General features: G+C 37.7%; 1 protein-coding gene and 1 long non-coding RNA gene across 3 annotated transcripts in view; one reads left to right on the forward strand and one right to left on the reverse strand.

Moving 5' to 3' along the window:
• Nucleotides 1–7139, forward strand: part of ca10a (carbonic anhydrase Xa) — a 203013-nt gene extending 195874 nt beyond the window's left edge. For both annotated transcript variants that reach the window (XM_048170047.1, XM_048170046.1), the window contains 3 exons: nucleotides 1302–1456; nucleotides 2570–2744; nucleotides 6333–7139. In XM_048170047.1, coding sequence (XP_048026004.1) covers nucleotides 1302–1456; nucleotides 2570–2744; nucleotides 6333–6355 — 353 coding nt within the window. In that variant the 3' untranslated portion in view covers nucleotides 6356–7139. The remainder of the gene's footprint in view (nucleotides 1–1301; nucleotides 1457–2569; nucleotides 2745–6332) is intronic.
• The window catches only part of LOC125255087, a 75662-nt gene that overhangs the window by 25282 nt on the left and 35299 nt on the right, over nucleotides 1–15081 (reverse strand). Inside the window, exon 3 of the long non-coding RNA XR_007181830.1 lies at nucleotides 1313–1470. This is a non-coding gene — a long non-coding RNA (uncharacterized LOC125255087). The remainder of the gene's footprint in view (nucleotides 1–1312; nucleotides 1471–15081) is intronic.

Genomic DNA, 15081 nt, shown 5'->3' on the forward strand with positions numbered 1-15081 from the left:
ACATTAAGCATCATGCTGAACAGGAAAACTCATCTATTCACTAGTCCGCTTGTAGCGTTTTATGCTGTTCAGCTGCAGGGCATTCAGACAAAGTGCAAACAGAGAGAAACTCTTCTGATAGGCTGTTTTGTGATGAATTGTGTAGTGTTACACCCTATTTCTGCATTTGTTGTGGACAAACAAATAGCTTGTAGCTGGAAATTGTGTGTTCTAGTCACGAGATTCTTTGCCTACTGTTCTAGAAATTGTAATTCATGCTAAAACGTCATGCTAATTATTGACTGACAGCGGCAGTTTTAAGGCACAAGACAAATGTATTCATCCTTGAGAACTCAGACCACTTTCTAGTTTGGGAATATTTCATGGCCGACGCTGACACGCAGTGTAGTGGAAATGTTCCGTGGCATTATCCTTTAACTCACCAGAGGGACTTGTGAAAAAAGGCCTTCATAATTGAATTAATAGGGGTGGGGAAAGAGCGGATGAATAGATAAAATGTTCTGAGCCCCAGTGGCTGGTGAGTGTCTCCCAGGCCGCAGCGGTGCATGAACACAGGCTAGCTGAGCTCAGGGAGGACTCGACAGCACTGCCAGGGGGAGGGCAGGGGAGCGTGGGCTTTGACAGCTGTCAGAGCCCCCCAACTCTGCCTCTCTGGCCTCCCGCTCCGTTCCCGGTTGAATCTTCGGAAACTCACTACTACCAGCCCTCGCTGCACCGGCAGTGGAGCTAGTACATGTATTTTTCAAAGGTATCCCCCCTCCTCCATAGCTAAAAGGAATTATTTATGCCACCAAAGCTATCAAAGTTCTGCGCAATGACGCTGGCGGAATTGCAAACATGTGGGGAGATAGAGCTAGAGTGGTAATCAATGGGATGGAGGGAGAATAACGAACTATTTCCTCTGGCTGATGCGAGTCGGAACCTATTACTTGTCTGTTGTCAGTGGAAGGTGGGTTCAATATTGCTGTTCCTCATAAATTCAGTGCCGCATTATCTCATGTCGAGCCACTATTGTGAAGTCAAAATAACATGCGCTGTCACCATTCATCCAACAAATCAAAGGCAAAGCATAAATACTGAAAACAGTTGTTGACAAGCAAAGATAAAGACCATTGTTGCTTTCTACATTCTTTTGTTATTTAATATATAGAATTTTGGGTTTGGATGAAGACTTGGCTTGAAGGTGCACCATTTATATTATTTAAATGACAAATTCATGTTTGTGAATTGGCTCTCTAGATGAGTTTTAATGGCTAAGAAACATCACTTTAATCATGTGTTTCTTTTTTGTGTTTGTGTAGATGACGCATACCTTCTCTCGGGGCTAAACATCGAGGAGGTCTATCCAGAGACAGCAAGTTTTATCACTTATGAAGGGTCTATGACAATCCCACCGTGCTACGAGACCGCAACGTGGATTCTGATGAACAAGCCAATATATGTCACAAAGATGCAGGTTAATTTAACACACTGTAAAAGAAAAAAAAAAACATTCATTCACACAATTATTTTAAGTAATTATGCTGCCATCACTGTAATAATTTCCTATTAAATCAAAGAGTTAGTTTACCCAAAAATGAAAATTCTGTCATTAATTACTCACCCTCATGTCATAATGGACTTTTTAGTTCATCTTCAGAACATAAATGAAGATATTTTGGAATAAATCTGAAACATTTGTCCCTCCATTGACAGTCTACGCAGCTAGCACTTTTAGAACGACAATTTAATGACAGAATTTTTGGTTGAACCCCTTAAATTATTCTATGAAGTATTTCAGTTTTACTTAAAGATCTATGCATATAGTTCCCTGTATTTACATGGTTGTTCAATATTGTGTCTAATCAAATCAATATCTAATCTATCTAATGTTTTCCATTAGAAATCCTTGTTTTCTTAAACTTAGCTTAAGTGCCACACAAACCTCAAGACTTGGAACACAACAAAAGTAACAACTACCTGATCATTTTAAGTAAAGAAACAAACTCATCTAGACATCACAAGACAACAACAGTATAAATGAAACTGGCAAACATTCACACAATGCAACCATATTAATTATTCACGTACATATGCATGCTGGGAATAGGGTGAATGAGACCTAACAACAGAGCCATTTTTCACTGTAAAGCTTTTTTAAACTTAAAAAAAAATTGCATTAATCCATGTCATCCATGGGACTGCTTGATGTTCTGCTTGACTTTAAAAAAGCAGATTATTATAATAGAAAAGCTGCAACAAGATGCTTTAGTTGAGTTACTGAAAATCCTTAACTTCAAAATAGCAAGTAAATAAAAAATAGAATCAAATAAATCTGTGTTATTTACTTGATCTAAGAATTATTTATGGATTCAGCTAATGCAATGGCAAAATACGTCACTTTTGACACTGCAGATATACTATTTTGATGATATTCAATATAATGTGTTGATGAATAGCACTCTCACGTAGCTCCCTAGTTGCTTTTTGATGCGGGTCTGTTGGGATTGGATCGACTGTGCGATAATTGCGTGACCTGCCATCAGTGAGTCAAAATAAAACGTTTGCTCAATCGGTGTCATCCTTACAGATGCACTCCATGCGACTGCTAAGTCAGAACCAGCCCTCGCAGATATTCCTCAGCATGAGTGACAACGTGCGCCCAGTACAGCCTCTGAACAACCGCTGTATCCGCACCAACATCAACTTCAGCATGCAGGGCAAGGACTGCCCCAACAACAGGGCACAAAAGCTGCAGTACCGAGGTCAGTGTCTCTGTACTTCTTCCTGTGATCTCTCAGCCCGCTTTGAATTAGAGACAAAACTAAAAGCATTTCTACAGCTTTCATCATTTACTTCTCCAGAACAAAACTGACTCCAAAGCAGTATAACATTTTTGGTCATAATGAACAAGTTCACTGAAGTTATTCGGTAAAAGTTACAGTTTAGTTTCCAGGTCACCACTGAAAAGGTGCATCAAAACTAAGTGACTTTTCCTTTATTCTCTTCACTTTTCACCTCATTTTACACATTTGTGACATTTAGTGTTTGGTAAAGGCAGTGGCTATGTTTGTTTGTTGCAACACCTTCATAAAACTGTTAGTAGGCAACCAGATAGCTCAATAGGTTTAATAATAAGCTATGTTTTACTGTTATACAACACTCAAGAACATGAGCACTTAAACGAGAACTCTGAACATATTAGATGAGTGAAATTAATAATTCAGTAGCTTACAAGCAATATTTACCCTCAAAAAACAACCATATAATTACCCATTTCCTTAAATATGTCATGTATACAGAAAATCAGTGTAATATATAAAATAAACTCGCCGGTAACTCCTGTCCTCCTGTTCAGATAATTATTGGTAATCTCCTCTTGACCATGCATCATTTATTGACTGAGCTTGTTTAAGAGGTTTAGAAGTCTCAGTAAAGCATCTTAAGATGTCGTTTGTGCTTCTACCAGAATGCCTGAGATATTGTTTCAGCACTAAAGCATCATGAACAAGGAAAAGAAAAGTGTTTTATCGCAACATTTCATTATGGAGAATTCTCTTGTACTCTTGATACAGCAGTGAACTGATAAATCGGAGTCGTGCAGCATTTGTTTGAGAGGTTGAATTTGCCACCCCGGCGGGTAAATGAGCGATACAAAAAGGGTTCCTTCCATTTATTACATTTGAGTTGTTAAAAAGATGTAAATATCTTGGAGGAGAAAGAATGGATAGAGGCATTTAATTAGTGTTGGTTAGGCATCTGAGGTCATGTATCTTAACCAGGGAGACGTATTCTTTTGTTGCAAGCACAGTGAGGTGTCTGCAGGCTAATTGAATGTTAAATTTTAGCTTGAGGTGGTGATATTCAAGAGTGCAAGAGAAAATTGTCATTCTGGGAAACTACACAATGAACATGAACACAGTGTTATAGAGTCTTACAGAACAGGAGCTAGAACTAGGAAAAAAATGGCAAGACATTATTCCACTACACAAAATAACTGAATTTAAACTGATTCTGTTCAAGAAGTTCACATATCTTTGGTTATTAATACCGTGCGTTGGCTCCTTGAGCATTCGTGACTATTTGCAGGACTCTGTGACAGTTGTGCCTGGGTGAAATTTTGACTTCATAAGATATATCGAAATATTTTCAAACGTGATGTAGGAAAAGTGCACAATCCAAGTTGTCCTAAACATGAGACATGCTTTGTATTAAGCATTTCAAACTAAGTACTAATATCCTTGCGTGTAAAAGTCTGAATTTACGTTCTGCATTAAGGCTTGTGCTAACAGCAAGCAAGTCTCTGTTAAATTTAACAGACTTCAGTGAATGAGCGTGAAATAATTGACTAAAATATACATTTTGCTCAAATATTTATTGTTGGTCATTAAATATAGTCCAACAGCAGTGTAAATAGGTTTAAAATTCTACATGTAATTTTATGAGCAGTAACTGTAAAAGGACTATCAGTTAACATTATTTAGGGATTTTAATTCCTGAATAAAAAGTAATTGTTTAAGCTTTTATTTTGGAATTTATAGTCTAAATAAATATATTCACTGTGTGTGTTTTCATAGCCCTTATAAAGGGCTACTTCACCTAAAAAACTGTCATCATTTACTCACCTTCATGTCCTTCCAAACCTGTAAGACTTTTAATCTTCAAAAGACAAATGAAGATATTTTAATTAAATCTGAGAGATTTCTGTCCTTCCATTGACTGTATACGCAACTACCGCTTTGGCACTTCAAAAAGTTCATAAACACATTGTAAAACTTATCCATATGTATTGAGCAGTTTAATCCAAATTTTCTGAAGAGACTCGATCGCTTTACATGATGAACAGATTGAATTCATGCTTTTATAATATTTACATGTAAACACTGATCAGCGAACAAACTGAACCACACCGGCTTGATGCATAAGAATTAGGGGTGGGACAAAATACCGATATGGCGATATATCGTTGTCCTCCTCTGTGTGATATGAGAATCATATCGCTGCGCCAAATATCGATATTTTAAGTAATAAAGATTTCTCTGCTCAAAGCGTTGCTCAACACATGAATGAGGGGAAACATGAACATAGGCTAGTTAACTTGAGAAAAAGAGGTTTTTAACAGGATGGCATACAGCAGTGTAAGTAAAATAGATGCCCCAGCCACGTTTAAGTTCAAAGTCTTGACGCGCTTTTATACCATTGATGTGACAAACGTAGACATCTTTGACGTTCTTCACTGAGCGATTAGATATACAAGGGAGCGTTTGAAAGCATATATTAGGGATCCGCTAATAGACACCTGCTTTTGAACGCCCGTGTATATCTGTGTAAGCTCTCAGTGAAGAACCACAAAGGGTCTGTTTGCACCTGGTCACTTCATGCATTTTCTTTGATCGGATAGCTGGCCGATCGTGAAAAGACCAGGTCTAAATGCCCTCCAAAACACATTTGAGACTGATTTAAATCCAATCGCTCAGGCCACTTCAGGAGGTGGTCTGGGACGCATTCCAGTCAAAACTGTCTACGCATCAGTCTAAATGCATCTGGTTGTTGGAAACCCCATGTGTAAAGTTTACTTCTCCCAAAAACACTAAATTTGAAGCGCGTGAGAGTCAGATATGATAGCGCTATTGCATCGCTGCAGATGAACAGCTGAGTATCTCTTCAACAAGCTGACACACAAACTGCCACATGTGAAAGTGAAAGTAAGTTGCAGAGGCTTAACACACAATTACCTTCATTAGAAGTAATGAGACCAGTGCTGTTGTCACTTTCTATTGCGGTCTTTGATTTTGAAATTAGCTGATGGTCAATAAAATGCACCTCATATTTGTTTCTTTCGGTGATGTGAACTCCATTAAATCTGCATATAGCACGGGACCCGAAGATCGGATTTATCCGTTTTGCGAATAAAGAGAGAAAACCTGCACTTAACCTTTTCACTGGCATTTTGTTTTCATAGTTAGACAGATATTGTGATGTATCATTATAGGATTTTCTAGTAATATATTGATTATCACAGAATTGCTGAATCGTTATCATGAGCCATGTATCGTGATCATATCGTATCGGGAGGTACCCTGCGATTCCCACCCCTAGTAAGAACTAACCTCATTGGTCCTTGCAGAAGCTCAAATGCGCTGCGTAACGCGAGAACGACCTCATTGGTTCTCATACTGTACGACAAGCACGCACGACTGAGCTTATGTTTACCATAACCGATGTATACAATGATGAATGTTTATACGTGAATAAATGCTTAAATTAACGTTATAATAATTATTATTTTTCTTATGATGAAGTGTGATCATCAAGAGTGAAGAACATAATAATTATTATTTTTCCCCATACAGTGAACGAATGGCTGCTGAAATAGAGCCAGCATGCGGACCAGCCCAAGAACACTAACTACATGGAAGAGAACGAAGAGAAGTGCTCATGGATAAGTGCAGAATGAAGACTGACATATGTCCTGCCAGATAAAGTCAGGGCATTGTAAAGAAAAAAAAACAAAAACCCCAGCAAGAAGAGACTTTGCACTGTTGGCAAAGAGATCCAATTTCATACATCCAATCAAAACTAGTGACATACAGTTATAACTACACAAATGTTTTGATACCTTTTTTGGGGGGGAAAAAATACTAAAAAATATAACATTTATTTCATAGGCTCTTCACAAATGGAACTGAATGTTTTTAGCCTTTGTATATATGGACAACTTGCTACCAATCTGGGAAAAAGGGACAGGACATTGAACCACCCTACCAATGCAGAGACATCCTTGAAACATAACTGCATTCTCAATCTTTATTCTCGCTCACGCTGTGGAGAGGAGGGAGAGGCAGCCTTGCAGGTTTATTGTCAAGACAAAAACCATCATAAAGAAGACTATGGGGTGATGTCTGTGGAAAAAAAAATAAAAGTGTCTTGGCCTTGTAAATATAATTATTCATGCTGAAAATGAATATGTAAAGATACAAATAAACAGTTAAAAAAAAAAAAATATCAGAGGGAAAATAAATTAAAAAAAAATTGAATATTTTACGCTTGGCGCACTTTCTGGAGCAGAGCTGATGCCTTTTTTCTGTTTCATTGTTTACAATGGTCATACACTGTGTTTGATTAATGTTATTGGCCCAATAAATGTGTTTGGAAAGTTATTTTTTTGTAAATATTTTTCTATTTCTTCACTTTGGCTGCCCATATAAACTTAATTTCTTTTACTTGAGCATTTTTCTTTGGTGTGGAGCCGTTTAGAAGTGATTTATTTTATTTTTGACTGGAATCAGCTGATTTAAAACCCCTCACATTTTTGTTGGTGAGATGATTTCTAATGAGTGTTTGATGAGGCTGAAGCTGGTTCGAGAAACACTGCAGTGATTTGCTGTGGACTTCGTTGCTGTCAGAGAGTGAAAACCGCATCGATTCCCCCCACACCACCTTTTGGTTTAATTATATCACAATCAATGAAGCATACCTCTTGTTTTAACCCTGGTGTGAAGAAAAAAACAGCCCGTGATTCTAGTATTTTATCTTGGTACCTCACAGATGGCTAATAAAAAGATAACGAGAGGCAGAAAGTTCCAACAGCAAGCGCTCGTGGTTATTGTGGCCATTTTTCTATCGGGCCTGCAGAGGAAAAAACAGAATTGAGCCTTTTGATAGATAAATACTCCCTGTGTTTTACTCCTGACAAATAATCCCCCCTGGCCTCAAACGCCTCCTATACAGTATATCTCAGTGGAGCACACTCACTTTTTCGCTCTGTGATACCTGCTCCTGCCAAGGACTATAAATATCCCAAAACTGGAAAGGAGGCACTCAGATGTTCAGAGTATATTAATGATATTACATTAATAAAGCAATGAAAAGGTCTCTGCCTCTCAGGGAATTTAAGTGCAGCAGCTGCTGCATGAAATGATGTAAGACTTTTATTAAAAGTCCACAGAGACACAGATGTCCAGATGCTTGAAGGCGTAAAAAAAAAAAACAGTGAATGTGCTCAGTTCTATGGTCAGACGGCATTTCCTCAACAAACATCTATACCGAACCATAATAAGAACCATTTTGAATGTCAATAACTGTCATCTTAAGAGACGTCAGACCTTTCTTAGGTTATATCTCAGCCTACAATATGTCATTTTTTTTTTTGTCCCGTTTTATCAGTTGTGCACAAAAAATAAGCCTTTAAGATTGACAAATTTTAATTGTATAGTAAAATTCCATCAAAAATTGAGTTATAATCCTCACATTACAGTGGTGGTCAGTAGGGCTGCATGATATATCGCACGAGATTGTCACGCGCATTTCGTCAGTAAAGCCGGTTCCCTGATTACCGCTAAATCGCCATCACCTGCTTTCAAATTGAGAGGCATTTAATAGACAGAGCCGTAGATCACTGATAAGCCACGCAATATCGCGTTCATATCGCAGATGAATCGCCTTCGATAATGAACGCGATATCAGTGAACTACGGCTCTGTCTATTAAATGCCTCTCAATTTGAAAGCAGGTGACGGCGATTTAGCGGTAATCAGGGAACCGGCTTTACTGATGAAATGCGCGTGACAATCTCATGCGATATATCGTGCAGCCTTAGTGGTCAGAATTATTGGCACCCTTGGTAAATATGATCAAAGATGACTAAAAATAAATCTGCATTGTTTATCCTTTTGATCTTAAATTAATAAAATTAGAATGTTCTAACCTTTCATTGAGGGAAAAGAATTGAAAGTGGGGGAAAATAAAAAACATCAAACATTTTGTATAAAGCTTAATGGAACAAGAAAATGGACCATTTAAGTTTATGTAATTTGTATTAATTTTTTTTTTTATTTTTTTTTTTAAAGGTTCATTTTAAATTTATGAATACAAATTACAAAAACTGAAATGGTCCATTCCCTTGTTCCATAAAGATTTATGCAAAATGTTTGAAGCAGCTTCTTTTTTTTTTTTTCCTCTCACTATATAATATAATATAATTTGTCACACAAACCCTGTCAATAACATGTTAATGTCACAAAAATCATGAGGAAGAAATAAGAATTATATATAATTATATAAGAATTATATATATATATTTTTTTACAAATAAAATTAAAGTTTAAATTTTGGATAATTAAATCCTTTTCAATATTTTATGAGAAGTATGTTGATTTTGCCTCCCAAATTTTTATTACTGTAATGTGAAAAAAAAATAAAAAATCTCACTTTTTATTGTAATGCAAAAAAATATATACACTTTATATAATTACAATTAATATAATACATTAGTATTTTGTACAGTCTTTAATTTATATTATGCACAAAGCACATTTTACAATATTAACATAATATGAAAATCATTCCATTATTTATATTGCAATACAGTAAAATTATATTAAAGTAATGAGAATCCAATTTGAATTTAATAAGTATCACCAATGGTATTCACTAAATAAATAAAACAATGCAGTAATGAGAATGTGTGGGTAAATTTACACATTTCAAAACAGGCTTAATTGTCTTCATGCAAATGTAATTTATTTTTTATCTTGGTATTTTATTATTTTGTTTGACGTGTTTGAGATTTTCACCCCCAGTAGGTTTCTCTGCTGTAATTCAGTCATGATTCTCTTCCTTTATGTGACTCCTTCTGTTTTGTGCTCCCTTTCCTTTCTTTCTTTTTCTTTTTCTATCTCATCCTAAAAGACATCCAGATTCTCATTGTGATTCCCACAGCCTGCAGGTGACTGGTAAACTCTTTGAAATCTGTCAGTCTTTGAGAGAATGTGCTCTCTCATGGTTGCCATTCAGCTTCACCTGAAGACAAACGTTGCTAGTCATCCCTGCTTTGTAATCCAGTGAAAACAAGCATTAGGGTCAAGAAAGTCACAGCCATTCCCCCTTATAAATATGGAAAGGTGCTACCTGACAATTTCATTTTAGTACTATAGCGTTAGGGTGACTTGAAAAGTTTGGCCCTAAAGAGCTTCATGGGCAATTTTCTTTGCCTCTCTTGCTAATGGTTCAGAAAGTTCAAACACAGATTTTATATGTTGTTTTCATGGGCCCTACCCTTTATTCAGTTGTTAAATCTCTTTTTATCCAACAGTGACGATCTGTGAGGGAATTTTCCAGGAAGGCTTATTCCTGATATCTTTAAAGGGGTGGTTCAATGCAATTTGACTTCAACTTTAGTTAGTGTGCAATGTTGCTACTTGAGCATAAACAGCATAAACAGTATCTGCAAAGTTACAGCACTGAAAGTTCAATGCAAATGGAGATACTGTCTTTTAAAGTTATGGCAGTTTAATGCCTACAAAAACGACCGGTTTGGACTACAACGAGCTTCTTCCCGGGTTGGTGACATCATAAACCCTGCTAAACACGCCCCCGGGAACACGCAACAAAGTGGGCAAGGCCATGTCGCGTGGCATGCTGAAGAAATGTGTACACCAGACACGAGTGGTGCGACGCATCAAAAGATAATAGAACCCATTATAATAATAAATGATATTTTCTACACTGGATGCGGCACTGATGACAGCTTCCAGAATCTACACGAGTTTAATGCTGGATTTGCACAAAGGCTTTTACTGAAAGATGAAGCAGTTCCCGCTTTAAAAGCAGAAGCTGCTGTTTATTGGCTTCAAACTGTAAGTACGTTTTACTGTTTGTACATGTCTTTTAAATGTATAGTTCTGTTTTTTTTTTTTTTTTTTTTTTTGGTTGCATCAAGGACGTAAACAAAGACCAACGCGTTTTTGCTTCGCTAGCCAGTTAGCTAAATTCTATTGCATACTTCAACAAACGGCAACAAACTTCTATGTTCATAGACAAACAGTTGTTCATGCTATAAATTAAACGCTACCTGTACAAAACTGCGACGACTCAGTCATGTATTCGGCTGAAGTAAAGCTTTAATCAGGATAAAACCATATATTGAAAGCTAACAAACAGCAGTGACAGCATATCTGAACACTTTGACACAAATACAAAATGAAATACCATTCATAAACATCCTTTAAAGGGATAGTTCACCCAAAAATGAAAATTTGATGTTTATCTGCTTACCCCCAGCGCATCCAAGATGTAGGTGACTTTGTTTCTTCAGTAGAACACAAATGATGATTTTTAACTCCAACTGTTGCCGTCTGTCAGTGGTATAATGCATGTCAGCGGGAACTTGGACTATAAGAGTAAATAAAACACAACAGACAAATCCAAATGAAACCCTGCGGCTCGTGACGACACATTGATGTCCTTAGACACGAAGCGATTGGTTTGTGCGAGAAACCGAACAGTATTTATATCATTTTACACCTCTAAAACACCACTATGTCCAACTGCATTCATCACTCGATTCGTGAGGTCTGATCGCGCTCTGACAACGGCAGTGATGTCTTGCGCATATACTTCAATGAGCGCAAGATGGCAGTGGTTGCAGTTAAAAATCATCATTTGTGTTCTACTGAAGAAACAAAGACACCTACATCTTGGATGCTCTGGGGGTAAGCAAATAAACATCAAATTTTCATTTTTGGGTGAACTATCCCTTTAAAAGCCGTGATTGCAGAGGTTCTGCTAGACCCTCTTCATCAATTTGATACAGCAATATAGACCCCATTATTTACATTTCCACTGAAGCTTATTGTAAAGGCTCTGGTAACAACGAATGGTAAGGGGCGTGGCGTTTCCGGATGCTTCAGCGAATCACGATGGCTCTGGATACACTGGGCCCGCTAACCAATCTGAGCACATTGCGTATTTCGGAGGGAGTGGTATTACAGAAGCAGGAAGTCAAACGAGCCGTTCGAATGACAATGGAAACAGATGTGTAGAATAAAGGTAAAATATATGAAAAATACGGCTTTAAAAAAAAAAAAAAAACGAAGCATTAAGACTGTTAAACTGCGCCCCAAAAACAAAATCAAGCCTAGGAAAAAAAAAAAAAAAAAAAAAAAAAAAAAAAACAACCACTCCTTTAAAAAAGTTTTCATAATTAATATTTTGGTCTAACCTTTCAGCAACATACAATATTACGAATTTGTCTACAGCAGTGTTTCTCAAACTTTTTCTGCCATTCTCCACTTTGGAGGTAGGGAAGGATTCTGAGCCCCACCTGTCTCCAATCGCCCCAACAAAATGATAATAAACTAGGCTTTAAGTTTAATGGTAAAAATGTTAACATTTATTTTATTAACATCACATTTTAAAAACATAACATCAAATAACAGCATTAAAACGTTCAAATAGAGAAAATAAAAGTGCAATTATATCACTTTGCATTATAATTTATTATATAAAAATTATATTCTTCTAGCTGAGTTTTTTTTACATGATCATTTTAGAACGTTTCCCGTTTCCATGGCGATGCGTCATGCTTTACAGACATAGCCTAACGCTTTTAATTTGTTTCTCTTTTTATTCAAAATATTCACAAACTTGCTTACCATGTCATCAACTATCTGATATTCCGATTATCAAGTATGTGTAAGGCCGTGTGTCCACCTAAGCGTTTTTTCCAGCTGCTAGCGTACTTTTTCAATTGTTTTCAATGGGAGAGCCGCGTTTTTTAAACGCCAGGAGCGTAACGAGGTGCTGAGCGTCTTTTTCACGCTCAAGCGCTGAGAGCTCGGCGTTTTTTACTGGTCGCCTCGAGTTGAAGAACGTTCAACTTTGAGTAAAACGCTGCGCTCATCACTGTCACTTTTTAGCCAGCCGTCCAATCAGCGTGAAGGAGGGGCGGGACAAATACTACACCGGCCAACTGTCACAACATTCTTGCTGTACAACATCAACAAACAGAGAACGGAACAAAATGGATGAGAAATTAATATTGCTGCTCTCCGAAAATACATAGCACAGTAATTTCACATTGTGTCAACATTTTAAGTCTGAAACAAATTACCTGCAAAATCAGTTATAAGTAACAGTGCCACAGATATTCCGTATCATAGCAACAAAGCGTCTCAACGGAAAAAAACGCTGCGCTGCAGAAGCGCTCTCAAGCGCTCACAGACGGGCATTTTAAGCAGAGCGCCTAGCGTTTTCAGCTGGCTAAAAACGTTCTGGTGGACACACGGCCTAAGTGAGTGTGCTTTGTTGTTTAAAAACGTTAGGCCGTGTGTCCACCAGAGCGTTTTTTCCAGCTGCTAGCGTACTTTTTCAATTGTTTTCAATGGGAACGCCGCGTTTTTTAAACGCCAGGAGTGTAACGAGGCGCTGAGCGTCTTTTTCACGCTCAAGCGCTGAGAGCTCAGCGTTTTTTACTGGTCGCCTAGAGTTGAAGAATGTTCAACTTTGAGTAAAACGCTGCGCTCGTCACTGTCACTTTTTAGCCAGCCATCCAATCAGAATGGAGGAGGGGCAGGACAAATACAACACCGACCAACTGTCACAACATTCTTGCTGTACAGCGACATCAACAAAGAGAAAACGCTGGCTAAAAACGCTTTGGTGGACACACGGCCTTAATAAATGACGTCGGCAAATTGATTGTTATTGCTGCTTCCATAAACATCAGTGTGTACTTTACAAATTCTAAATGTATTGTTTTACTAGTGCTTATGTATATTTAAATGTCTGAAACCTAAAATAATCATAATGTTGTTGAAAACACTGAATAGTTGTGATAAATGACAAGCGCTGCTGAGTGCGTCCGTCTCTGGCTCAGCGCCACCCAAAGCACAAAAGCACAGTTTTTGTCTAGTGACGTCTCTGAACGTTCTCCCATATATGAGACCGTACTGTTTAAAAGTTTAATAGAGATGGGCACAAAAATGAACAAATTTCCTCTCGTTTATCGCACCCCACTTGTCATGTCTCTATTCCCCACCAGTGGGGTGCACCCCACACTTTGAGAAACGCTGCTCTACAGCAAAGGTTGGCAACCTATGGCACATTATCCCACCGCAAGCCAATCAACTGGCCTGTGACAACAGCTAAATATGTGTATGTATTCACAGATGTAAACTCCTCACCTTTAGGTGAGAATTCACCTTTTTGAGATCAAAATGGGTGTATGAACACTAAAAGTAGTGTTATGATAACCTTCATCGATATAAGCAGCTTGGGACTGTTAATAAGCCTGACATGGCTGACTTGTTTTGATTTTAACGTTGTTAGCCTTATTTCCACCAAATCAACAGCTTTTTATTCTAAAAACTATTTGTATAACACTACTAACATTGGCTACCATTTTGCCAACGAATACAACTTTAGTTGAGCCCTACTATACTACATTGTCATAACATAATTAAACAGTTTGCTTTTACCCACACAAGACGTTCTGTGCAATTTCGTAATGACAGGATTTGAAATGAACACCTGTAAACAGGTTTGAAACCAGACCAACGCAGCAAACAAGCCCAGTGTGAAAGCCCCCTTAAAGACTAGGATGAAGTCTTTATGCACATTAACAAGGCTTTGGGACAATCATGATGCATTGTAATCCAGGATTCTGAAATGTTTGTTTTTTTTAAATGCTGAAGTGTTGAAACATTTTCAGGACTCAAAACCGCATTCTCGACAAACCAACACTGAATCAATGGAACAGCACTGGACAACTAGTAGTCTACCACGTCATATATAATGTGAGAGCCACAGTGAACTGTATAATCAATGCGCAAGTTTACTCACGGAGACAGAGAAATGATTTGCATTCATCCGCAGATCCACTGGGGCTGTAGTGAAAGCGAGCTGCGCAACTCAAACGTACTTTCTGCACTCGGATACTAAGCATTTAAAGTCCTTGTTGGTTGTTTAAAATATCTGATGGATGAACTCGCACTTCAATTGGACTTGTTTATTTAATAACACGCTGTCGTTGTGATGAAACTTCTCGATGTTTTGGACATCACCATTTTTGATACCGTCGCTGAATGCGGTTGTGTGTCCTGAAAATGTGTAGGCTGGTATTAAGCGGCACTGCCATGCTAGCCATTAGCAATTGCTGTAGAGTTCTGTTTTGTGTGAAACATGACCGGGAATTCGGGATGAACATAAACAGTGCGTAATCGACAATCAATTTTGTTGACGCGTCCTCCCAGCCCTAATTGCATCATTCGAATCCATTCTGATTGGTCGATTTACTAATCAGAGGAGCCTTCATGCAGTGATT

The sequence above is a fragment of the Megalobrama amblycephala genome, linkage group LG20 (genome assembly GCF_018812025.1).
Source record: "Megalobrama amblycephala isolate DHTTF-2021 linkage group LG20, ASM1881202v1, whole genome shotgun sequence".
Classification (NCBI taxonomy): domain Eukaryota; kingdom Metazoa; phylum Chordata; class Actinopteri; order Cypriniformes; family Xenocyprididae; genus Megalobrama; species Megalobrama amblycephala.